This window comes from Bradysia coprophila, unplaced genomic scaffold (assembly GCF_014529535.1).
Source record: "Bradysia coprophila strain Holo2 unplaced genomic scaffold, BU_Bcop_v1 contig_138, whole genome shotgun sequence".
In the NCBI taxonomy this organism is placed as follows: Eukaryota; Metazoa; Arthropoda; class Insecta; order Diptera; family Sciaridae; genus Bradysia; species Bradysia coprophila.
The window spans coordinates 4,315,958-4,343,308 of record NW_023503409.1 but is presented as its reverse complement, the minus strand read 5'-3'; the positions used below and the strand labels follow the sequence as shown (position 1 = coordinate 4,343,308).

Sequence of the window (27,351 nt, the reverse complement as noted above, 5' to 3'; positions counted from 1 at the left end):
TGTTTTGAAGAAAAGTAAATTTTATTCTCAATAATTATACGATCCTCGTCTAACATTGCATTCATCTCTACATTATTGCCTATCAATTTTCCGTATAATCTACAAGATTTCCTAGTAATGTGTAACTCAAAGTCGTCACATATTCGCGTCTAATTACTAACTAAAAAACCGATAATATCCACAGTCTTTCATCGATAAGGTATCTACAGATTTATAAACAGAGCATTTCATTAAAAGGAATTTAGTGAAAATCTTTTATAAATTTAAAGTTCCTAATTTTACTTAACGGACGCTTAGCTACTCCTCGAAAATCACAATTAATCAACGTCGCAGTTAATTCATAATTCAGTTAAACATTTAAACTAAAATTTCTTTCTCTATTTTTACAAATTTTAACTGTTGCATTCTATGCATTTTTATTACGACCCAACGAAGCGGTCTGCATCGGAATATTATTTTCAATGTACTGCAAATCGGGTGGCAATCTACTTTTGTGCGTTCGTTTTATTGCTCTCTTTTTGTCACTTTCCAGTATGGAAGCCTCGACGGTCTGTAAACTCTGCGCCCGTTGCAATGACAAACGTAACGGTTTTTTCGGCGGAGTCGGTCGTACTCGATGAGCTACCGGCTCTGAAGTGTAGTCCACTTCACGTTTTCGCTCACCGGTATCACTTTCGAAGTCCAGACTCTTCACACTACGCAAATCGTTTGGTGCAGGTCGCTGTTTGCTGTTTGCTTGCTCTTGGATATCCTTTTTGCGACTTGAAAACCTAAAAAAATTGAAATTTTATTTCCGGTTTTGAAGAATTTGGTTAAATAAGAAATCAGTCAAGAATGATATAGAAGAACCAATCATGAACTCAATGTTATAGACGACCAACCGGACGATTATCAAAAAAATATCTCATTTTCTTACCCATTAACATAGTTCAAGTGTTCAACACTACGTGCATACGAATACCCATGGTAATGGTTGCTGCCTTCGCTATATCGATGATTGCTTTTACCATTGATGTGGTTATTGGTTAAGTATTGCCGTTCTCTCTCATCCCGTCTTAACTCTTTCTCCCGTTGTCTTTCACGCTCTCGTTTTGCATGGGTAATATCACTGTTTATCGAAATCTTCGACGCAGACATTACTCTGCTATGCGAAATATGATCGTTATTTTCACCATCATTTCTAGATGAACCGTTTCGATGATTTTCCTTAATGATGGTTTTGGTCACATGACTTTTTGGATTAGATGGAGGACTATCCACTGGTTTTCCACCAATGATTGTTGTTACGAAATTTCCTCGTTGGAAAATTTGTGGTTTTTCGGGTGGAGTGGTTGGAGGTGATGTTATGCTTATGCTGGTAATGTGAGCGCTGTTCTCACGATTCAATACTGGTGATTGTGGTTCGCTTTTATGCAGCTGTAACTCTTTTACTTGGTCTTCTAGGTATGAAATACGATGTTGAAGACGCTGATTGTCTTCTTGGGACTGTAACAATTGTTGCTGCTGAAACGGCACTGTACGTTTTCTTACGACAACCAGCTGACACTTGCCTGATATGCCAGTCAACTTCTGCAATTCTTCTCTGGTTTTACAGTTGATAACTTTTCCGTTTACTTCGAGTATTCTATCGCCTCGAAATAGACCTTCTCCATCCAATGCCCATTCGATCCATAGGCCTGGACTATCAGATTTCGAACAAGCTGCCCAACGACCAACTGTGGCCTGAACTGCTTGTAGAGACAAGTTAACTCCCGATTGAATGGTACTAAATAGTGTGTTGGCTTCTGGTTTCGATTTGTCCAATCGTGCCTGTAGAGCTCTGGCTTCTTCCACCAACGACAGCAGTTGCAGTTCTTCTCTGCCAAGTGCATATTCCAGCTCAGCTTGCCGTATACGAACATCAATGTTGCTAAAATTAATGCAATTAGTATTAATCCAATTGTTGTTCCTAGCAATCCAATTCTTACTCGGTTATGTCTAATTTGTCAAGCGCTCCTTTCAAATTCCTTATCGCAACTCGTTTATTTTCAGCGTCAATTCGGAGTCTATTCAATCGTTGTTCGGCCGCTGGTCTTTCACCTTCCTCTAAAGGTGTACCCATCTGCCGTGGCAACTTGCCCAATCCCAATTGTACGCGTAAACTCTGTATCACAGCTTCTCGATCTTGTAACGCCGATCTCAGTTCTTTGGATGGATGATTTTCGGTTGGTCGAGGTGAGGCCCGTGCGGATGCACTACCTAACGATGTGCCCTTACGTCGTCGAGGTGTATTTGAACTTAGCGACACTTCAATGTTTGCCATCTAAAATTGAAAATTACAATTGACGAATGTGTATTGTAAAAATATTGAATGACCATCAGAAGCTAAAAGGAAATAACATAAATTAAGCAATTATGGGTCAGTCAGAATAACAATGCACGGTTGAAAGTCTGTTTATAAATTCAACTTCAACATTCATTTGAGCAAAAAGTTGTTATTCTACATAAATGGATGCTGGATACATTTCATCAACCGGTTTTATTTGGCTCTTTATAAGTGGTTTTTATGCATTGCAATTGATTTGTGTGCAAATCAACAGTATCTGAATGAATCGGAAGTCAGATTGTGAAACGTGTGTCCCTTTATGAGCACAATTAAATGTTTCTTTTTATGTCATCCGAATTTATGCAATTTACCGCACATTTTTTTGAATATTCTGCATGGCATGAACTGAATAACCGATTTTCCCAAATACAAAATATGTTTTCCCAGCGAAATCTTTGCTTTGCATCATCTAGCGGAAAACGACCATTGATATTAACATTATGAACGAGAACACCGATGTGTATTATATGCACAAGAACTGGTTCTGAAAATGCAGTCGAGCAATAATTCTTGAATAAATTATGTGAACCAAGGTGTTATTGTAAAAATTCCAGAAAATGCATAAATTAAATCCTATGTTCATATGTGTCGAATAAAATGGAATTTTAATGTAAAATAGATTGAATCGACTCGCTGTGATATAGTATATTGCATTGCATGCACAAAAGGCTCTCAACTATTTCCAACAGTGATATATAAATGAAATAAATTTCAATTTTGTGACTATCCGCGGTAAAGTTTAAGTTCATGAGAGAATTGTGTACACAATATAATGTCGATGAAAAGAATGAGTGCAATTTGTATATCGATGAACACATTACCTTGGCTTCTAATGTTTCAAGTTGTGCCATTCTCGGTTTCTCGGTTGTTGTTGTTGCTGTTGTTGTTGGTGCTGCTGATGATGGTGGTGATAATATTGTCTGTAAAATAATAAATGATTCGCTGAATGAAAAAGAATTTATTTGACTTTCATTTATGTGGAACAGAAATCTTATGTGGAATCTATAGTCAGTCGGCTATTGTTTCACATAAAGATGCTTATAATGCAGAGGCCACCGTATACACTCTATTGAAAAAAGGTTATAGTTTGATAGGTGAGTCATTTTCGCTTTCACATTCCCTATTACATTAAGAGCAATGTACCCTTTGCAAATTTTTAGCCTACATTTAGGCGGGAAAATATTCAGTGTTTTGAACCAAAATCTTTTTTGAAGGAAAAATTGGTCTTTGAGTAATAACTCACTAGCACATTTTTTCGGGCTTTAATGGTTTAACTTTTTTCAAAAAACATATTTTGGTTTAGTCATCAAAATCATCAAAAAAACGAATATTTTTCCGCCTAAATGAAATTACTATCCATTACTATAGAGTCCACATTTCTGCGTTTTTGGAAAAATAAGAGACGACAATAGACACAGTGGTTACCACCACAAAAATGAATTCAATAAAAATTAGATTTGTTTGTAGCAGTTAAAAAAGTTTTGGTATAAATAAGTTGCAAACAAAACTAATTTTTATTGAAAGCTAATACTTGACGCCTAAATGTTGCCATTTCAACGACACATCCACTCATCTTAAACAGAATGTTTTCTAATTTTATTTTATTGAGAGACGATATCAAGATGAATGGTCTTTAGACCTATTGCAATTATCGTTGTAATAAAGTCCCAAATAAGAACAAGAGGAGATATCGCTGTTACCCTAGCTGTTACCGAATAAAAACTGTAATTACAATGATATTTCAATCAGGTCTCCGACAAAATATATGTTTGTTAGTCATTAGAGTTCACAAAATTAAATTCGAACAACAAAAAAGCCCACAAGCAAAAAACCAATTGTTTGTAATATGGAAGTGTAAAAGTCGTTGACCCAATCACAGACAGCAAATTGAAAATAATTTGAACCGAATTTTGTGTAATAACATATAATTTCTGATTGATTCACAGCTCAACAAAACATATCTCAATCGATCTCTGCGATGGCAAAATATTATGTGTTAAAGCAATCGCTTGTGTGTCGGTCGTATACATATCTCCATCATTATCTAAATTATCTGCTGGCATTTTTTCCATTTTATTTAAAGAAAATGAAAATGATTAATTATGATTTATGGTCATACTAAGCACAAAAAAAACAATATTTCGTGTTTACAACATTTTTTTCTTTCATTACAATAGCTTCCACAGATGAATTATTATGATGTGTGTGTGTGATTTTTGAGATATTTATTGTGAAGCAATGAAACCTTTTTTTCTTTTTCTAATATTCACTCTTTCAACTAAATTAATGATGAATCTGTTGAGTTCATTAAACACCATTACCTTGAATGGATAAAAGCAATTAAATTAAGGTTTTTTCTCTTCTTCTTCTTCTTCTTTTTTCAAAATTTCTATGTTGACGATCAAAGTTAAAGCGATATGTGATACCCAATGATGTGGATGATTTTTCATTTTTTATTGTTAATTACTTGAACTTGAACTGAGTGTGGAATAATCAATTAACCAGCAACGAAACGACGACGCCCGTCTACAACAAATAGAAATTTTATGTAGACACGAAAGATGCAATACCTACAAGCGAAGTGAACAAGGATATCATAGATATCATAGAGATTAAATGACCTGGCATAGTTAATAGAGTATTGATTAGGAAGCAGCCATAAAAGACGTTCGCAATTCAGTGTTGCCATACACGTCTGAAATCTTTAATATCTCCATAAATGTCAATTTCTGAGGTGTCAAATGTATGACCGAAATACACCAGTTAAAGAAGGGGGATAGATCTAAAATTTATCTTCCAAAGATTCGCCTTTCTTGAGTTACAACTCTGTCTGGCAACACTGAATTCCGGACGCCTTTTATGGATGTCCTCTCATGTCAACTAGAGTAATAAATTACGACAGCGTAATATGTAATTTTGCATTTTTACACTGTTGCAAGGTCATGGCCGTCAGTGTAAATTTTACTATATTTGACATAAAAACAATTTTCTATTACCATGCTTGGTGCTTTGCATACATAGAATTCGGTTCGGTTATTTCTGAAAAGATCTTATCTTATCTCTTAAAGGGTCTGTGTAAATATTACAAAGATATTTACTCAGTCGCGAGTCTTTTTCATCAAACCTGATAAAGTAAACCTTTGAGAAGAAAATTTGCGTCGAATACGTAAGACTTAAATGACTCGTAAATACTAGTCCCACTTTTCACTTCTCTTTACTACTCTCTAAAAGGAAATTAAATTACATACAAGGTAGCGGTGTCCAAAGAAACGAGGTTTTCAAATGTCTGTCTCGACTAAAAGACAGATCTTTTTTTTTAAATCAAAATTTTGCGTTGAAGAAGAAACAATGTGCATTGTATAGGATATACTGTACAGGAAATGTATGCTTAAAACCAATTTAATTATATACCCAACCTCGATATTGTAACAATGTCCGAGCCCGTATCTGTACCCTATGTACAATTTACAACGCATTTAAATTAAAAAATAATTGACCATCATGGTTAAACAATTAAATACTGTGTCTGAAAGTATACAGCATAAATTGCTATGTACGTACAGCTTGAAGTAGCTACTATGCATAGCGTGTCTATTAAAAGATTTGAAGTAGAAGAAATAAAAAAAAAATGTAATTGTACCAAAATCGTACATTGTCAATCAATCAATCAAAATGTCTTAAGGTTAAAATTTAATTGAAACGCAATATTTAAATAAGAATGTTATGTCCGTTTAAGACAACAACAAAAAAAATTGGACCATAACGTGATCACGATTGATATCTCAAACCAACTAAATTGGTATCAAAGTAAAAAAGACCGTAAAACAAACAAAAATGTTTAATTATAAGGAAAAAATAACAACTCTAAGCGCTGTGTATAATTGACGCATGTCTTATGAGATACGCTGTGGTAAATGTCTTCAGGCTTTGGATCGTATTTGAGTTGATTTTTAAATATGTTTGAAAATCAGATCTTTTTAATCAAATTAAGCAAAAAACAATATGCTGAAAACAGTCGGCCGCGGCCGATACACTTCCTTTAATTTAATTAATAATTAAAAAAAAAAATTGCTCACCATTGATAGTGATCTCTTAGATAAAAATCCTCTTCGCATAGACTGAATTTGGCGTAGAAGTGCTGATTCCATGCCGTTTCATCGCGGTCATTAATTTAAATATCTGAAATAAACGAAAAGAAAATGCCATACACATTGGATATACACTTTGTTGTATCATGTCAAAGAGTTATATAAAAAATTGTATTTTTACTACACAAAAAACGATTCTCTTATTCTTTTTGCTACACATTCAATTTTCACACGCAATGTTGGTGTTTATTGTCTACAATGTATTGTTTTTAAAATTATGGTATGTAATATGCACATAATCTCTGATTTAATTCGTTCAAATTCATAATTTTTTTCTTTAAATTGTGTATTTCCTTACTGAAGTATAACAATTACACAGTGTCAACTCAATTCCGAGACTTTGATTCATGTCTTGATTTGTGTAAGATATTCGTTCGAGCATTAATTGTATTCCGCAAAAAAAGTGAGCTGAGCTATATCAAAGAAGCATCTTTTCAGCGGATACGGATGGTCCAAAAAGATATAGAAAACAATTATATAGGAAACGATGACTGTGAAAACTTTAAATAGAAATCTATAGACGGATCTACAAAGTGAAGAAAAAATCTTAGGTTCAATTTCAGGCAAGAATTAAAATTGATGACCAAAAACATGATTTACAGTGAAGGGAAGTACAATGCTGATGTATTTTTGAGCTCTTACACGAGCTATTACAGGCGAAAAGCTTATCTACAGTAAGAATATTCAACCTATTAGCAGTTTTCCACTTATTTTGCGTCAGTCACGCTTCATACACTCGGTTCGACAATATCCCCGTCGGTCCGACCATTTTCCTTCAATTTTGGCTCGGTCAGGCTTCATACACTGCACTCTCAATTCGACAATTTTCCCTGTATTTTGGTTCAGTCACGCTTTATATAAAGAGGAATTGGCCTGACCCGGAAACACTGTGATATTAGTTGATAAGGAAGTGGAAGACAGGTTGAGAAATAATGTTATATTGAACGACAAAGCCTGATTGAAATTTTATGGAACTTTAGTGGAAATTTTCGACTCTTTGGAAATTTTGAATTTTTGATTTTGAATTGACGAGACTATTGTATGTGATAACTGAACGAAACTGTAAATGTCGGCTATTTTTAGTAGGCAATAAAACCTAGAATGATGATGATATACTTCGTTCGAAGATTTTCCATGTATTTCGGCTCAGTCGCACTCATAGATTCATAGATGCGAAATCTGCTACTTCTTTTGTTTTAACACGCGTTTTTCTAAAAGACAACGTTGGTCAGACCTATCGTTTATTTTTGCCGTTGCTGTCCATAACATATGCCGTCCGTAATTTTGCGTTCTAGATCACAAGTTTGCTTTTCAAGCCACATTAGCTAAATAGCGAATCACACACATCATTCAAACCATCAGATTATCATCGAAGATAATCTTATTTGTCTTGTTCATTATTAAATTAAGTCTCGTCAATACAATAAGCTCCTTTTAATCGCACAACCGATTTGTATCCAACATCCACAAAAAAATTATTAAAATATTTTTCTCTTTTAATATTTTTTCCGCCCAATTGTATAAAAACTGATCGATTATCCTATTAATTTGATGGCATTGTTCGAGTAACAATTCCATATAATTCTCAATGATTTCATTTTTAACCACTGCATAATAGAAAGAAAAAAACTCAACAGTTGATTGCGTCCGAACAATACGGTTTACACATTTATTTGAACCTTAATTTTTGTATTTATTAGAAATAATAGTCTCCTCTTGTTGAAATTTCGATTCAGGTCTAATGTGTGGAATAGAAGGGGAATTGCGGATTGAATTGACGAGTGCAATGTAAGTTTTCCAGTAATAAAATCGATCGTAACAATATAATGCCTTCAAATAATGTGAAGGGATGTTGCAGGGTGCATTAAAATATTTGTTTGATGTGATGCCTGTCGAAAAAAATAATGCAATCCGCATTTCCTGATGCTCATCAATCAATCGTAACAATTGAGCATGTATTGCAGTGAATGAGTGAGTCGTGCATTTAATATTCCTATATTTTGTTTAGAATTACTCCCTTTAATCCCCTTAATTAACGTATTAGTTACAGTCATCGTAATAAATTTTTTCAAAGTATTCGGATGCTATTCATTTTCGTCAATATTCCAACGTTTAACCTCTAGAAGGTTAAAGTAATTGATAAAATAGCATCGAGTATCGAGTATCAGATGTCGGCCAAGGCTTAAGAACTATATTGTTAATGGAACACAATCCACAAAGAAATATATTTAATATGTTTACTTGCCGCCAAGCTAATAATATGAATCTAACTTATCTGCGTCTCATTTAATACAAACTATCAAGTTTTTCTTTTAAATTTATGTATGTGCAAGACTCTCATTATTACCTATAGACAATGAACGTTTAGCTCTTTCTAGTTTTATTTGAAATTGATTTAATAAAAGCATCACGTGCGATTTATTTAAATCGTAATCATTATATGCAAGCAGTTTACATACCGTTTAGCATAATAAACGGCTATAATCATCTTTGTTTACAACGATGCGACAGAAAAAAATATCCGTCACAAGCATCAAAGATTCTCAGAAAATTAACCTTACCTATCGGTTTTCTTAAGATGCAAATTTTACGTCCATTTACGGCAGTAGCTTTGTTTTTATTCAAGTTAAAAGTTTAATAATTTAGTGACACGTTTAACAAACATCAATTACAAAAACGTGCTGCAAAGTAGTTGTAATGTAAAGTCAACTAAGGACTACGTGCATGAAGATAATACCTTACAACTGTTGACAAGGGCTGTAATAATACAGGTTCCAATGTACGCAGTGGGCAGTGTTATACCAGGGTTTATTTTATAGAATTTTACGTGTCACGGCATGTTTCATTTTTATTTACATTGCCTAATCACGTAAAGCATTGTACTTACGAGGTTCCAAGTTGTGTATTTGACAAGTGGGGAATACAGCTGTAACACCCCACTTATCAAATACACAACTTGGAACCTCGGAAGTAATATACTATTAATTCTGAAAAACTCGGAAGAAGTTCCCAAAAAATTCTGAATTCCTTTTTCGATTTTTTTTTTCTTCGAACTATTCGGAATTTTTCAGAATAAAAATTCCTCAAAATATGTCCTGTTTTCTATAAATTCTTCCCTCTGGACACTGATTGCTTTCTAGCATTTTAATGTTTTCGTTCCATATATCTCTCAGAAAAAACAAATCTACAAACCTTGCAAGTTTTAGAATTCTTTCTATGATCTCACGAGATCTGTGTATTCAGTGTAGCTCTGACTAATGTGACCTTCTACAATAACCAAAAGTGGACGTTAACAAATGAAGCAAAAGATTTTGCATCACCGACAATTATACTATCGATGTCGAAAATTTTAATGGCAGGAAATGATCGAACAAATGATTTTCTTATAAAAGAACAATAGTTTATTGGAGTAAATTCGAATGTTACAATCTCTGGTGAAAATTACAGAATTATCAAATTCATAAAATTATTCGGAATGAAAAGCTCCTTCGATCGTAAATTGTTTGAATAACGTAAAGCTTCTTTGATTAATCCAAATTTCTAACACTCCCACCAGTGGCTTTTACCGAGCAGAAAAAACCACGTTACTGTCCGTACCGTGATGGTAACTTCACTTGGCGCCCACTTCGAGTGGTACGAATTGTCGCTTCCGATGCCGAGTCGGATTGCAATCGTGAAATTGAATCGGTTGACTGAGAATTTGGTGTTGATAAGTTGTTTGCCAAAAAGTTTCGTTTCTCGCCAGTTACCAATGATCCACTGAATTCACTTGAACGAATTTCTAACGGAACCAATCCCTTTACTGGTCGCACTAATGTTCCTGTTTTAGTTTTCACAGTTACAACCCTCACTTCACTGTCTTTACCTGGGTGAAGAGCGACAATTTTACCCAGTGGCCAGTTGACGTTCTTTTTGTCATGATCAGCAACTAACACGATTTCTCCTTCTTGTATCGGATGGCAATCATTTGTTGAGTTTTGTTGCAGTAACTGACCAAGATATTCCAGTCGAAATCGCTTCCGTAGATCGTTCATTAACTTCTGACGAACGTTGTTTTTCCGATTAATGTACTGTGAATCGACTCCATCCAAATCGGGTACACCGCTTTGTCGAATGTCCTTCAGAAATGATGATGGTGACAGATGTCGTAACTCGTTCGAATCTTCGGATAGATAAGTGAGAGGTCTTTCATTAACGATGCTTTCAATGTCGCATAAAATGGTTAACATTTCCTCATAATGTAAGTAAGCATTTCCGAGACATCGTTTGAGTATGCTTTTAACCACGCCAATCAGTCTCTCCCACCATCCTCCCCACCATGGAGCTTTAGGAGGATTTAAGCTCCATTCGATTTTGAGTTCGGCAGCGGCTTTGCTGATTTTATCCCAGTCCAATTTCATTAACTGGTTCTTGGCGCCAACAAGGTTTGTTCCTCTATCACACCACATACTACTGGGACGGCCTCTTCTTGCAATGAAACGACGAAACGATTGAATAAATGAATCCGTGGACATTGACGAAACAAGCTCCAAATGCACAGCCCGATATACCGCGCATGTGTAAATTACAATCCAAGCTTTTCCGGTACCACGAAGATTCAACGGTCCGGCTAGATCAACCCCAGTCGCTTCATAAACTGCTGCATCTCGTACTCGTTCCAACGGTAAATATGTCGGCTTCGTTTCGAACGTTTTACCTCTGTACCGTTTGCATATCGTACAATCGTTTATGACTTTTCTGACTGCCACTCGACATCTGATGACCCAGAATCTTTCTCGCAAAATTGACATAGTTGTTTGTGTTCCAGCATGAGAATATTTTCGGTGGTAATATTCGATTAATGCTCGTACGATCGGATGTTTGCCTGGGATTACAGCAGGGGCAATGAAGAAATTATCATCCTCGCGTAACGTTAACTTCGTCTTGATTCTCAGAACATTATCTTCATCAGCATACACCTCCATGTCCTTCAATTCACTTTCGTTTGCCGTGAACGTTTCTTTCTGTATCATAGCAATGATTCGTTTCTCAGCGATGTTCAATTCGTTTGCGGTGTACGGTCCATTGATTCGATCTTCTTTGGGTGCCAATATATTCCGACGAAATCGAAGAATACACGCCGTAACTTTAAGAATTTTCTGGTAATCGTTCTTGAATTTACATGTCGTCAACCATGTCGAATCAGCTGTTGTCAACGCCAATGAAAAATTACAAGTTGTCTTCTTCTTGCGTTCTCTTTGTAATATTGCTTGATCCGGTACGGCAACTGTTGATGGCCATTCGTTCTCAGGCTTGTTCAACCAGAGTGGTCCTTCCCACCAACGTGACTCTACAAGCCGTTTTGCGCTGACTCCTCGAGTCAATATATCTGCAGGATTTTGTTTTCCGGGTACATGTTTCCAGTCGTTATTTTCTGTAGATTCACGAATTTCTTTTACTCGATTCGCTACAAACGGTCCCCAGCAATCTTCATTTTTTATCCAGTACAATGCATCTGTCGCATCGGTCCAATGAACACATCTTGTATCTTCCATGCCCAAATTGTGTTTCACAGAATTGACCAATCGAACGCCAATTAGACAACCAAGTAGTTCCAACCGTGGAATTGAAAACGATTCTTCTTCCTCACTTTCAGTTTTGGATTTTTGGTCGATTGTTGTGGTCGCTTTATCATTCGATTCAGATTTCTTTTTTGTGTTCAGTGGAGACACCCGAGCTTTAGCTTGTACCAAGTTGACAAGAACACCTTCATCTGTTTCAATTCTCATAAACACGGCTGCTGCATAAATTACCTTGCTTGCATCGCTGAATACGTGAAACGTACAATTCTTCAGGTTTCCTGACGTACATCCGATCCATCTCGGAATTTTGATTTGCTTGATTTCAGCCAATTGACTAATCCATTTACGAAATTTCTTCGAAATGTCCAACGGTAATTCTTCATCCCAACCAACCTTCAGTTCCCAACACTGTTGTATGTAGATTTTCGGACAAATGATCAGCGGCAGTGTCATACCAATGGGATCGAATATTTGGTGTGTTGCGGATAGTATCATGCGTTTGGTAATTGAAACGCCTTCCTTGATGCCTTTGTTGATATCGCACGACAATGTATCTTCATCCAGGTTCCATGTCAACCCGAGTGTTGAAATTACTTTGTTTAATGTATCGTTAGATGATGACGAATTCGATACCCAATTGCGTAAGTTGAATTTTCCAATTTCTATTAATTGAACTGATTCGGTTTTGAACTTTTGAACTGCATTTTCATCATCCAAACTCGTTATGCAGTTGTCTACATAATTAGACGCCTTTAGTTGTATCGCAGTTGATTTGAGTTCGTCTGGAGCGTGATCCAAAATGTTGTTAATTACCATCGCCAAAATAAATGAACTGCAAGTCAATCCAAATACCAATCTTTTGTGGCGATACACTATAACATTTCCATCAGTATCCCACCATAGGAAACGTAGATAATCACGATCCGTCGGATCGATACTTATTTGAAGGAATGCTTTCTCAATGTCGGCCAATACACCAAATCTGCGCATTCGAAATCTTAATATTATTGTGGAAATTACCTCTAATAAATTCGGACCAGTTTCCAAACATTTATTCAACGAAATCGAATTGACGTCCTTTGCAGAAGCATCGAATACTGGACGCACTGGTGTAGTTAAGCTGCTGGGCTTGTAAACTGCTTTGTGTGGGAGATAATGACCAGGATGATTTCGTTGTTCCGATGGCACCTTTTCGATAATTCCTCTTGCTTCCCAATCATCGAAAACTTTTTGGTACACCGTACGCATATCTGGGGTTAACTTCTTTGTGAGTGATGACAATTGTTTTTCAGCCAAATTTTTGTTTTCTCCGAGAGTTGGGCAACCTTTAACGAATGGTAATTTGATTTCTTGTCGTCCTTCGTCATTCACCGTTAACGACTTTTTAAATTGTTCTTCTATTGATTTAAGGTTACGCTCCTTTTCCTTCGAACCAGCGGCGTCCGTTATTCCGATTACATCCAATCGCCATAGATCTGATACGTCCAATTCGTTGACAAACAAATCTTTGACCAGCAGACTTGAATTCATCGTGACATTGCAACTAGGAATTTCACCCATTATCGTCCAACCCAAACTGTAATTGATCGCAACCATATTCTTGCCGAATTCGCTGTTTTCGTCAAACTTGTGGAAACCAGACATCAATTTTCCAGCCAAATTACTACCAATTAACAAATCAATCTCAGATGATTTATTTCCAAGATCAGTCAAAAGGATTTTCTTCTTCTCGAGTTCTTGTATCCAAGGACCCGAAGGTATCTTCGGAACGTTATGACAAATTCGTTCTTGATCTAGCACATCAAACGATAACTTGTAACTTCCATCCAAACTCTTTGCATTGATTGTGTAACGATTATGAGTTGTACTGACAATTGATCCTCCAAATAGTTCGTGGTAAAGAGTTTCTTCGCCAGTTTTCTCATAATTAAGATGATTGATGTGACGCTTCAGTAGATATGTCCTTTGTGATCCAGAATCAATGGCACAACGTATAGTGATAGTTTTGTTTCCATTAACGATATGAATCAAAAACGTAGAAAGGACCACAACTTCGTTTTTGTACGCCTCTCTGACCATTAAGTTCGTGGATTTTTCCTCTGATGAATTCTTTTATCAGTGGAATTCGCTGCACAGTTTTCCTGTTTGATTGATAGAATATTTTTTTCGGTAGAATTCTCTGAATTGTTTTCCGGTTTGTCAACGGCCTTGTCAACGTGGCTTACTTTTTTGTCACTGGTCTCATTGCATATGAATTTGAAATGAGCACCTCCACAGTTATGGCATTTTAATTTTAACTTCATCGGACATTCTCTCGTTTGATGATCGTTGTTCAAGCAGGTGCGACAACCTTTCCGTTCGTTTACTATTCTTTGTCGTTCACTAACAGACATTTTCTTTGCCAGGAAACATCGATTGCCGAAATGTCCTTTTCCACAAAATACACAACTTACGTTTGTAGCACCGACGAACAAATCTGCAGCAGTGGCGATCGCAGCCTTCTCTTCTTTTTGGTTTCGTTTCGATTGTTCTGAGAAACCTGAACGAGCCAACGAAATTCTCTCTTCGTTCTCCACCTCCACTTTGAGAAACAACATTAAATGCGTGAGTCTATCAACCACCTCACCACCTCCAATAGTCTGATTAGTAACTGGTAGCGCAATTGGTACAATTCGATTTCGTTGCCATGTACGTAACAATTCTTCGGGTAGACAGGATTCTACTAGTGGGTACAAAATTGCAGTGAATTTGTCTCTCGTTACATCCAGTGACTCCAGCGCTCTTAATTGTGTCTCCAATTTATCATACAATGACGAAATGACCGTAATTCTCGTCGGATTAAGAGCATTCGAAAGCACTAATTTCAGCAATTCGCGCACGTACACCTCGACCAGCATATCCTTGTTTCCAAATCGACTCTTTAAATGCGAGACCATTTTCTGGTAGTTAGCTGCTGTCATTGGAAAACTGTCGACTACTTCACGAGCTTTGGACTTTTCTTCTGTAGACTGTTGTAGATAGTGAAATTTATCTTCTTCAGCGATGTCTTCGTCATTATGAATTTTTTCGAATTGTGCCCAGAACGACAACCATTCCTTGATGTCTCCGCTGAACTTTTTCAATTCGATCTTTGGAAGCTTGTACTTTTTCGAAGTCTTGACTCCTACTTGACTCCGCCCACTGCTACTGTGTGTATCGATCTCTGAATTTTCGGTTATCTTCGAGAAGATTTCTTCAACGGTTCGTCGGCATTCAAACAATTTATTCTCGTACACGATTCGGCCTTCAAATTCTTTGTCAATATCTTCCTCTGAAATATCTTCGTCGGCCATCATGAGTTCACAAATGTCTTTGTCGACTTCGGCTAATTGTTCGGATTTCTTCTCGATTGCATCCATATACATATTCAACGTCTTCTTCGTTATCTCCTGATTAACTTCCTTCAACAATTCCGTAGTAGCTCTTGTGAACAGAGCTCTTAACGTTTTCCTTTGTTTCTTGAGGTTTTCCATTTTCTCGTCGTCTTGCAATTTTCTGATTTTGAATTTTCCAATATTATCTTCGACCTATAGTCCTGTCTCGGTCGCCATGTCGAAAATTTTAATGGCAGGAAATGATCGAACAAATGATTTTCTTATAAAAGAACAATAGTTTATTGGAGTAAATTCGAATGTTACAATCTCTGGTGAAAATTACAGAATTATCAAATTCATAAAATTATTCGGAATGAAAAGCTCCTTCGATCGTAAATTGTTTGAATAACGTAAAGCTTCTTTGATTAATCCAAATTTCTAACAATCGATATGCTTATTGTCTGGGAAAGCCTTTAGATGAAATAACCGCAAAAAACAAATTCGTTTCTTTTTTCTTATAAAGCAAACAAACTGTAATTGCGCGAAGTGTCTATACCGTCTCAATTGATTGATATTCGCAGACGTTGTTGATTTAATCGGAAAACTAAGTCAAAAGTTCATTAAAAATAACACAATCAAGACAAAAACATAACAAATAATTACACGCAAATCAAAACATCTTCAATGGATGAGAGAGTTGTCTGCGTAAGAGTAAATATATAGAAATGTTTAACGTTGTCCATAAGAAACATTATGTGATTCTACCCACATATACAAACAATTTATATTGATGAAACAGCAAAAGCAATTTTGAACTTGCATTCCACATTATCTCATGATGATAAAATTATACATAAAATTCGCCTGAAGCAATCACGAAGAAGTCCAACAAGTTTAATTTTGCGTATATACCACCATTGATATACCTAGTTTTTGTTGGGCTATTTTTAATGTTGCTTATGTGTGGAGTAAAAATGGTGATGTTTTGTTTGGTAATAATTGGTTAAACGTCGAAAATTTTGTAATTTTTTTTTAAATTTTAGACATCAAGATGAAGATTTTAAACAGCTCATTTCGAGGCACTTCAGACAACAAAACCGTTTGAAACTTCATTCGAAAAGTCAGTAAATAAAATTTAAAACCGATTTCGTGTTGTTAGATCGTAAATCAAATTTTAACAGAATTTGGTATTTGAATAAGGCGAAGGTTTGAGTACAGCGATAAATCACTACTAAAATGTCCACGTTCGGTTTCACAGATTTGTGAAACTTTCTGACAAATTTTTATTTACCAAAACCAAAACGTAAAATGGTACTGATCTGTGTGATGTGAAAAATTGTCTCGCTCTCTATTTTTTCTTTAAGTAAAACGTAAAATAGAATTTCTTAAAATTTTGTTTTCCGATTTCGGACTTCATAAAAAACTCTACTATGATAATTTTCAAGTTACTATCGAATCTTCATAGACGGACCAAGATAAAATTTAAATAATTTTTCATTAATTCCGCTTCATTGACAAATAATTTGCAATTGTCCTCACATAAAATTTAACAAAAGAAAATCTAGATTTTTATGCATAATTTTTATGCACTGTAAGAAAGTCAGAGAATATAAATTTATGTGGGAACATTACCAACCAGAAGAACGCCCAAATGAGAAAATATGTCGGATTTCACTTTTTCGCTAGTGGAGTTTCGTAAAGATTAATTATTATCTCTTAAAATACACACATTTGAAACTTAACATTCGAGTGAATAGATAATGTGAAAATAATTCGATTAAACAAACATAAAGTTGAATAAATTCATTTATGTAAATGTAATTTGCATGATCCTTCACGTATTTTCAACTTCAGTTTGCGAATAAAATAAATAAATTTTAACAATAAAGTAGAACGCTGAAACACGCAGATGAATAAGATGAATAAATTGTTCTTGCAACTGCACAAAAAGATTAATTTTTGTTAAGTATTGTTAAAAACGAAACCATATAACGTGGTAGTAACGAACAAGGGCATCCCTTAAGTGTCCACTCCACTCAACAAAAAGTACTCCGTGAGATAACTGTGAGAGAGCGAGCTGTCAAATAAACAAAGAAAAAATTTTGTCTCTCACACGGAGTACTTTTTTGGTAAGAGGAAACTAAGCATTACATTTGCTCTAACTTTAGAACACATTTTTTTAAATGAAATCTAAATCTAAATGAAATCTTTCGCGCTATCAGCATCTGTTATCGAATGCAACGACAATGCGAAATAGCGAAATGATTTTCAAACCGAGTGAATTTTTTTAAATCAAATACTGGACGATGGTTACAGACTGTGTGGCTAATGGTGAAAAGCCACTTATAAGAAATAACATCTGCATACCAAGATTATCATTTTGGACGGATGTCTTCAAAAATATTGTTGTTTTTCTATACATATAAATCTGAACATCGGCGCACCACGACGCCCCTTGGCGCACCTCGGAGCACCTCGGAGCACCACGGAGCACCTCGGAGCACCTCGGAGCACCACGGAGCACCTCGGAGCACCTGGGGGCACCCAGCCTCCGAGAAGTCGGCCGGTCAATCCTGCGAGGCCATTTTTTGAAATCGACCTCTGAGGGGTCGGCCGGTTAGCCCTCCGAGGTCGTTTTTCAAAATCGACCTCCGACGGATCAGCCGGTCAGCCCTACGAGGTCGTTTTTCAAAATAGACGTCCGACGGATCAGCCGGTCAGCCTTCCGAGGCCGTTTTTTAAAATCGACCTCCGACGGACCAACCGGAGAGTCCTACGATGCCGTTTTGCAAAATAGACGTCCGACGGATCAGCCGGTCAGCCTTCCGAGGCCGTTTTTTAAAATCGACATCCGACAGACCAGCCGGACAGCCCTACGAGGGTGTTTTGCAAAATAGACGTCCGACAGATCAGCCGCTCAGCCTTCCAAGGCCGTTTTTTTAAATTGAACTCCGATGTATCACCGATCAGCCCTCCGAGACCGTTTTCCAAAATCAGAGAATTTAACCGGTCAGCCCTCCGTAGCCGTTTTTTAAAAACGGTCTCCGACGGCACACCTTTTTACGCCGCCGAGGACGATTTTGAAAAATGCTTTTCAATGGCATTTTTCGAAAACAGTATCTGGACCTCATTCGGATTGTCAAAATTTAGCTCAAATAAATTAGCTGGCAGGACCTCAGAGTGCGTTTTTCAAAAAGTTTTCAGGACATAAATTTCTTTTCTCCAAAGTGTGCTTCATACAGGGATAAATTACTAAAACTCTATCAAACATTAAAATTCAATTCAAAGTAACTGAATAAAACAAGGAAGTCGTCTTTTCGTGAGAAATTTCTTGACCCGAGGATTAGTCGAAGTAAAAAATCAAACAATAACTTACGATGATTGTCTTGAATTGAACGTTGTGTTTGGTTAAGCTTTGACACATTTAGCTATGAATATTTAAATGAAATTATGGCGCTTATTTGTAGCGCCCGATTAAAGGATTTAAATCATGTCAAAGATACCTTCAAAGATACACGTCCCGTCTTAAAAAATCTTTGTTTAAAACTTTTATTGAAGCAACATCTTATGCACAAAAACCAACAATCTCTGCAAATTATTACATAAGAAAAAATAACTTAAAAACGAAAAAGTAAACTAAATCAGTTTTCAGAAAAAGTGTACAATTTTTTGAACAATTTCATGTAGACATGATTTTGGTATCAGTAAAATTACGAATAACAGAACGATTACTGGTAATTACAGGAATCGGAATGTTAACACTACCTAAAGTATTAGTACTATTTTAAATACCAGTTCAGTTATATCAAAATAAATACGGTTGAAACAGTGCATATCCCAAGCGAGAAAACAGTGCAGTACGACCCGGCCGAAGGCCGGGAAACTAGAGGATGAAGTGCGGATAACTGTCAGATATAAGAGGTGAAAAGGAAAGCCGATGTGAGGGAAAATTTTTTTTTTTATTTTATGGCAAATGCTATAGCTAAGTGCAAAATCAAACATGGCGTCCTTGTACATTTTAATCGATGAAACTTTGTTTAATCTAGAATTTACTTAAAGAAACGATTGTTGATAATTTTCGTTTGTGTGATTAAAAAGAGCAAAAAAGAAAGTAAGAGAGAGATAATTAATGAAAATTATGATTTTGAAAGGGAAACGAAATTAAGGATTGAGATTATGATTACATTAAAAATGTAGAATTAAAATTCGAAGTTTGGAAAACTGGAAGCGTAGAGTTGAATCTCTGAATGCAAGAACTTTGAGTTGAATCCCGGAAAGCTAGAAGTGTAGAGTTAAAAATCGAAACACGATAAGCGTAGAATTAAATTTCGGAACGCGAAGCCAGAATTGTAATGATAATTTTTAAATACCACATGTAGGGTTGATAACCAAGTAAGGAAACTTTATTTTGATAAATAACCCTGGGAACAGTACGACCCGGCCGAAGGCCGGGAAACAGTGCTAGTCTGAATAAAAGGATTAAGGGTTGGCTCTTGACGACAATAAAATTGAAGTTAATAAGTTTTGACAGATGTACAACAAATACTTTCTTACGGAAACATGTCTACATGTTCAAATCAAGTGACCAAATCCAAGAAAAACACGAATCAAGATTTTTCATGTTAACCTACGCTCAAAAAATTAACCAAACATTCTTTTATTGGCTAGAATGATGTCTTTGACCGACACGATGTAAAAATTAAAATTTTACAATTTGTATACTCGATGTATTTTTCAAGCATCAAAATTCGTCATAAAAGTAACGCTGTTGAATGCATCGCAACTTCTCTCGACACTTCTAAGCAGCTACTGTTCGTTAGTAATCGAGAAAGAAAAACCTAAAACAAGTCGTGTAGGCTTTCATGTCTTCGTTAAGTCTATCTTATTTACGACTGATATTAGCGCATCTTTATTTGGAATAAAGTAAGGGAAACCGTTATGAAACAGTTTATTCTAATTTTATTAAATTAATAAATCTTTGAGAGGTATTTGAACTAGCTGTAGCTTATAAGCTAGGTTCTGTTAACACATAAACACACACAAAAAAGAACTTTTATGATTTCACACAAAGTGTATAGTTTTACTGCACAGAAATATTAGTCAAAACACACAAAAAAAAACGAATTTTGTTATTCTTTTTCCAACAAAAAGTAAACTTGTTTTCTTAAATAATTTTCAAATGAGCCGTGTAAAGTGTGTGTAATTTTGAATTGGTTTTTCGTTTAATCTTTTTTTTCTTCAACTTTATATTGTGAAGAGCGCATGTTTGGTATTATGTTATTATGTAGAGATATGTTTGCTCGCTTTTAATAGTTTTTTTGAAAGGCAGAATGGTAAAAAAAAATCGAAAAAATTTCTTAAGAGCCCATATAATAATGCTTTAACGATGATGAGACCTACACTTAATGGAAAGAATATTTTTTCAACAAGAGATTTTGATATATCTTCAAATTATGTAAATATTTTTTATTGACTCCGCGATGCTAAAATAACACATTTATCATTAAAACCACATCTCTCCTCTAAACCAAAGTTATTCAAGTAAAATTACATTTTTTTGCTTTGTCAGATGTGTTACACATATCTTCTAAAAAAACAATAGAGCGAAAGAAATAAACCTTCCGTACTCTGTTTGTAATTGCATATATGTAATAATTCCCATCAGTCAAGTGGTGTAGCGTTTCTCCTATCAATCACAGATAACACAAGTGCAAGATTACTAATTGTTGTCGTGGGAAGAAAATAAATGAATTTCAGTTTGGAAATTCGTTATTCGTAGATAAACTAAAAAAACACCGCAACAGATTGGTCTGACGGGTTTCGAATTAAGATTTAAATTAGAACTGCTAAACGTTTACCTACTCATTTATCGCACTAACTATCCATATCCATTCGCCTATGTCTATGGGATTTGAAATTTAGATTTAAATTTGATTGGCAAAACGCTCCTTATACCTACTCATTTATCGTACCAACTATCCAGTCGTATAATTCTACGTAATTCGTAGCGCACAAAAATAATAATTCAGTCGACGAAATGTGAGCCTAACACTTGAAATCTGATGTCAACTGAAAACATTTTGCTGAAACAAAAAAAAGAATAAATTGACACTCCATGCAAATTAGAGTTCACTTTTGAACTGGATGAGAGAACTAAAAAATTTCGTAGAAGACAATGGAAGGAATTATAAAAGAAACTGGTTGGTTGAGAATAATTTATCAAAATAGTTTTTTTTTGTAAAGAAATTTATTCTGAAAAAGATGTTTCTACGGTAAAGGCCAAATGAAGATTGGAGATCAACGTACGATAATGTTTTTATGATATCAAAGTTATTCGCTCGTTAACATAATCTATAATAACATGGTCAGTGACGATTGCAAACCTTACTTTGTAGTAAATCGACTCAAGCATATCAATCGTTCAATGTAGATGTAGATACATTTGAGCTTCTAGTGAACTATTGTCTAGTCAATAAAAAGTGTCATATATTTGTAATGAAGTAATAACTCATTTTCCAGGAGTGAAATGTTATATGAAATTTCACTTTCGCATGTGGCAGGAAGTAAAACAGAATACATTGGATGCTGCTATGTAATCCATTAATTTGGAACTTGCAATTCCCCTCTTGTATTTTTGAGTAACTTCGTCTTCGGCTCCGATAAACAAACTCAACACTTGTCGAAAAAACAGTAACTGAAGCTTATCGCTCAAAAACACATTTTGGAGATAGTCCAATGTAATAGCACATTACGTCCTTGTCTGGAGATTTTTCTTTTGCCGAGAGAGAGAGGTTTGTAGCCAGAGCCGAAGGCGAGGTGGCAAAATAACAATATCCAAACAATTACGTAAAGTATTTACTTGCGAAGCTTTGCGAAAATAAAAATTATCACAAGTGTCAACGGAATTCCCACTTTAAAGCGAACTAATATTTCTGATTAGTCAGAAAGAAGAATTTCTTCTAGTTGCATAAATTGGCAAAAATGTCCACAAAACTTAATTGTTGTTTCCCAAATTTTCAGAAATTAAAGCCTCCCAAAACCCAACAATCAGACGCATTGTTCAAATGTAATTAAAATTTGAACGCTTTCAGCTGTTTCCACTTAAAATAGAAATAATTTATTCTGTGTACACAATTCGATCAAAAATTAATATGTCACAAAGTATACGTATTTACTGGGGTACAACCTTGACTGTTTCCATTATTTCTAAACAGACAAATAAACTCGACTTTGAAGTAGGTACAGTACATAATAATGTCTTACCTTGTATCGAACATTTCTGTAACAATTCAATAATTGTATACCGACAATTAGTTGAAGAAAAAAATCGATTAGTTGCGATCGCAAAATTCGATTACGCCGTTAATTTTTGTTGCTGACTTTTCTTCAACTGTTTTCTTTTCCATTTATAAAAAGTTCATGCACAACATGAGCATACAATACCAAAGGTCAACAGCAACAATCGAAACACATCGATGTGATGAAGAAATATAATGGAAATCGGAATTGCACTGAAACGATCATTGTTGAATTGACTGATCATTTTAGTAAAAATCTAAAACAATGGATATGAATGAGTCAGGACATAATTATTGTTCAACTCCATTAAAGACGTGCTTCAACAGCACACAGTTATCCATTCATATAATTTAATTATATAATTTCATTAAAGCAATCAAAAATGCAGACTTTAATCAAGAATACTCTTTTATTATGCAAATTGTTGAGCAATTAATTAAAATAAAGACTCTGTCATATTCGGTTTTGAGACAATTTCATTAATATTTTATGATGGTGCTTTCACCGTCAATGTTCTGAACAAAATATGCACGATCGGATGCACTTAAGTTTTATGTTCAATAAAAATTAATTTTCTTTTCATTTTGCTTTCATTTTTTAAATAAATGTTTAACGGACTCCCGATACTTTCAAGAGCATTTTTCATATTTTTCAATCGCTTTTAGTTGATCGATGTAAGTTAAAGCCTTGAAGAAATTGCAATTTCTAGAGTCGGTTAATTTCCACGTTCCGTCTATTTTCCTTCATAAAGATAAATGACTTTAAAATGGCTTTGAAAACTTAACAGAATTCTATTAAAAACATTATTTGCTAAACTATGCGCATTAAATTGGCTTTGTTTTTTAAATTTACGCACTTTAAACTCAACAGGTCACGTTGAATAGAATTCACCATAAAATAACCGCCGTATTCATAGACCGTATCGCCTCTTCAGCAACGAATTTAAAAAACATTTATTTGTTTTTATTTGCGTACAGTATACACATTGTGTTGTAAATGTTATTCAGTTACATTTGAAAAAAAAGCGTTCGAATACAGCAACGAGTAATAAGAAACATTTCATTTAAAGAAGAAAAAACCCTCCAATTTAATGTGTTGTCGAAAGACCAAACGGTAGTTACGGAAGAATTACTTTTTACCTTCTGTGCTCGATAAGTTCGCAAAGTTTTAAGTTAGTGGGACACGTTCGTATCACAATTTCTGATAGTTATGTCGACTTTCCTCTCCATTCACTTCGGATTAGAATCTTGTTAGGAAAATAATTTTCGTCGTTAAACTGATTTGAAATTGTCTATTCAATAAAATTTCAAAATTGCTTTTTAATAACAGACTGAGCAAATATTATTGAGAATGTAAAACATTCACGATAGAATAACATCCGCGAAAATAATGTGAGGTACGGTAGTTACAATAATTATTTGAACCATGACGAACGACTACACGATATTTACGACAATTTCGTGTACTTAATATTATAGAGTAATGAGATTAATCATAAAAATGTCATATGCTGTATATACCTACAATGTGCTCTAGAATGTTAAGGTAACATCTTCGTTGTGAGTATAAATAAATACCGAATGATGATTAAATAAAGAAAATAATAATCACATCTCGGACGACAAAAATACAAATCCAGTGATGCATAACATAAACACTGTGCAAAAGAGAAATAATCAAATCCAGCCATCCGGAGAAATTTAATTTCAATTTTAATTAGCTTTAATGATGGATGAATGCAAATTGGCTTTTTTTATTGTTTAATTTATCACATTCAACATTCATTAGTGATGGAAGCGCAGGTTCGGCTTCCTTAATACATTGATGAGTTTCAGTTTTTAGTTGTCTTGCTTGTGGGGAAGGTCGAAAAATTAGTTTTAATTAAATAAAATTACTCAAAAACTAGCGACTGATCTGAGGCAATTATTTATGAGAGATCGAGGCGAAGATAATCTAATCTGAGATTGCAGTTTTATCCATAGCCATGTTAGGCATGTGAAATTATAATTTGTATTTATGCATGTTGTACCTGTATCTGTTCAATTTTTTAAAGAAACAACCAGAGGATAATAACAATGAAATATTCCAACGGAAATGATGAGATTGTGATCAAAAACTACCCTCGTATAACGAATTGAAAAATACTGACTGCAACTGCATTGCAACATATAACTTCAAAATTTAGGGGAAAACAGGTTAAGAACCAGAATAAATTTTCTTTTCTTTTTAAATTTGTCAGGTTAAGTAGATCTTTATCTCGATTACATAATTTGATTTCAGTGGTAGTTTCTCAACTGTTTCTGGTAAATGGTCTGCAATAATCGAGAATGCTTCGTCGAAGAAATTTATTATGATAATGGGTATAAGCATTTTACATAACTGTTTCGATAAAGTATTTTATTCCCACGTTCAGAACGTCGATGTGATGGTATTTGCGTAAATCAGCATGATTATTAGTTTGGTCGTTGCATAGATTTTATACACATTTTTCGTAGGTCTCTCTCTGCATCAACGAAAGATCATTTGTAATGAAACTGTTAACCAGATTAATGAAACTGTTCGCAACCATATCAGATGTGTATCAATTTAGTCTAATAATTTATCAACAATATTTATTTGTCACTTATGTATGCTCGGAAAAGAACCGATAGGAATGCAATCTACGAATCGAGAACCTACTTTTAAAACACAACAACAACAACAGAAAAAAATTGAAGGAAATCGATTATTGTCAGATGTAATTAATGAATGTTCAAGGAATTTATCGATGTTACCCATTTCAATTATTGTAAAATATGTGTTGAGTCAGCACGGTTACAATTAAAATACCAATAGATCATTTGCAGAGAGACCCGCGATATTGCTGTTTGCATGCATGATGTGGTTATATAAATGGTTCTTGTTGCGGTAGAAGTACTTTGAAATTTTTTCGATTTAAATTTGTTTTACAATCGTAAAAAATGGAATGCGAAATAGTCTGTCTTGTCGGATAAATTGTTGTTACAATCCGTTTAAAATATTTGTCACATTATTTTAAATGCCAAGTTGTTTAGGAGCTTATACATGCTAAAGAAGTGCTGCGCAAATATGTGAATGGGTTTCACTACTCGATGGGTGGTAACTGCTCTTTTATTTTGTTTTTTTCTTAGATCATGTTATTGATACGTTGCAATTATCTTCGATTATTAATCTGATTAAAGACATAAAAAAAAAATATTGTGGAAAGCTGGCTCGCTCTTAAACTATAATGCATGTGCCAAAATACAACAGCAATAAAATTCGTACCCATCGTTATCTGCACACAAATAGCGAAATATTGTACATCTGAAAGCAGTTCCCATATAAGCATTTCATCACAGACTTGATCACAGATAAATGTTTTCTTGCAGCAGCAGCAGCAACAACAACAACAGATCTGCAGCAAAGGCGAGTAAATCATCATAAACAAAAAAGTGTAACTCAATCCCAAACCACGCGAATTCTTTACATTCGCATCGCTATTTACATATTTTTCAATTGTGCAATTGTTTATAAATTAACTGTATATATCATACAATGTTGAGTCTTTTGTGCATTTGCAATTTTCTTTTCTTTTTTTGTTACTCAACGTATACCCAAGCACATTATGTAAGTACAATAATACACCCAATGCATACGTATGCTCTAGTCAAAATGTTCTTAATATTAAAATGAAAAATATCTCAAGATTTCCAGCTACGCTGTGATCCAATTGTGTATAACATAAGGCTACACATTAAATACTCATTAAGGTATCTCGGCTGAATAAAAGGTTTGAAAATGAAACGTTTATTATAGACACAGCAACAAAAATCGTATAACAAAATCGTTTTCTATATCATCCACCAACGTAAAAATCATTTTCAATAAAATTTTAATTTATTCCATTCGAAGAATATAAATTAATTCTTAAACACAACATGAAGTATACACAGTCGAAATGACCTACCTTAACATAAAATAAAATTTTCCAACGTCTTTATGGCTATCGATAAAAATTCCTTTTTAATCCTTTTTCGGTTATATCATGGTGATAATGCATATTATGCGTACATAGAGGTTGTTATCCGATAGAGTATTATAAGGTGCTTATAATCCAAAATAATTTATTAACAATTTCGGGTTCTTTTTTAAAATTTTGTAATATGCTGGCTGCTCACAATGTTTCAATTTATTATTTTTTTTTTATTATTTTTTTTTATCCAAAAACAATTACACTTAACACAACATTTATTGCCACTTTTCCAGTCACAAAATATTTCATAAAAATTGGTTCAATATAGACAAGCACTTCAGTCAAAATTTAAACCGTATACAGCGAAAGACGAAGCAATTGATTTAATTACATCCTCAAAAATAATAAACCAATCTAATTTAATTGACTTTGATACATCTGCTTTTTTCCGTATAACTTCTGACTGTCGTGTGAATATTTCAGCCGAACATTCGAAAGACCGTACTTACACCGACGAGACTTGTATGGAAACTAAATTGAAACTATTTTCAACAACTATAACGAATCTTTGGATTTAAAAAAACAAAATATAAATAAGCAGAGAGAAGATAGAGAGTAAAACGTTAAGTACGTGGTAGAGTGAGTATTTTAC

General features: G+C 34.6%; 2 protein-coding genes across 2 annotated transcripts; both read right to left on the bottom strand.

The window, feature by feature from the left end:
• LOC119073486 lies at nt 1-27,218 on the bottom strand. The gene is made up of 6 exons (XM_037178991.1): nt 26,694-27,218; nt 6,442-6,544; nt 3,187-3,285; nt 1,968-2,302; nt 917-1,909; nt 1-770 (listed from the first exon to the last, which is right to left on the bottom strand). Exons 2-6 carry the CDS (start codon nt 6,511-6,513, stop codon nt 407-409), a joined length of 1,863 nt encoding a protein of 620 aa, XP_037034886.1. The 5' UTR covers nt 6,514-6,544; nt 26,694-27,218; the 3' UTR covers nt 1-406.
• LOC119073196 lies at nt 10,098-15,586 on the bottom strand. The gene is made up of 2 exons (XM_037178504.1): nt 14,528-15,586; nt 10,098-14,183 (listed from the first exon to the last, which is right to left on the bottom strand). Exons 1-2 carry the CDS (start codon nt 15,584-15,586, stop codon nt 10,098-10,100), a joined length of 5,145 nt encoding a protein of 1,714 aa, XP_037034399.1.
• Nucleotides 27,219-27,351: the final 133 nt, after the last annotated feature.

What these genes read in the sequence shown, in the direction of transcription:
- LOC119073486 (XM_037178991.1), bottom strand. Translation starts at nt 6,513, where the DNA reads ATGGAATCAGCACTTCTACGCCAAATTCAGTCTATGCGAAGAGGATTT. An exon ending in CTAAGAGATCACTATCAATG is followed by an intron (nt 3,286 to 6,441) that starts GTGAGCAATTTT and finishes ATTATTTTACAG; the next exon opens with ACAATATTATCACCACCATC. An exon ending in CACTTGAACTATGTTAATGG is followed by an intron (nt 771 to 916) that starts GTAAGAAAATGA and finishes CAATTTTTTTAG; the next exon opens with GTTTTCAAGTCGCAAAAAGG.
- LOC119073196 (XM_037178504.1), bottom strand. Translation starts at nt 15,586, where the DNA reads ATGGAAAACCTCAAGAAACAAAGGAAAACGTTAAGAGCTCTGTTCACA. An exon ending in TGTTCGTCGGTGCTACAAAC is followed by an intron (nt 14,184 to 14,527) that starts GTAAGTTGTGTA and finishes CACTGATAAAAG; the next exon opens with AATTCATCAGAGGAAAAATC.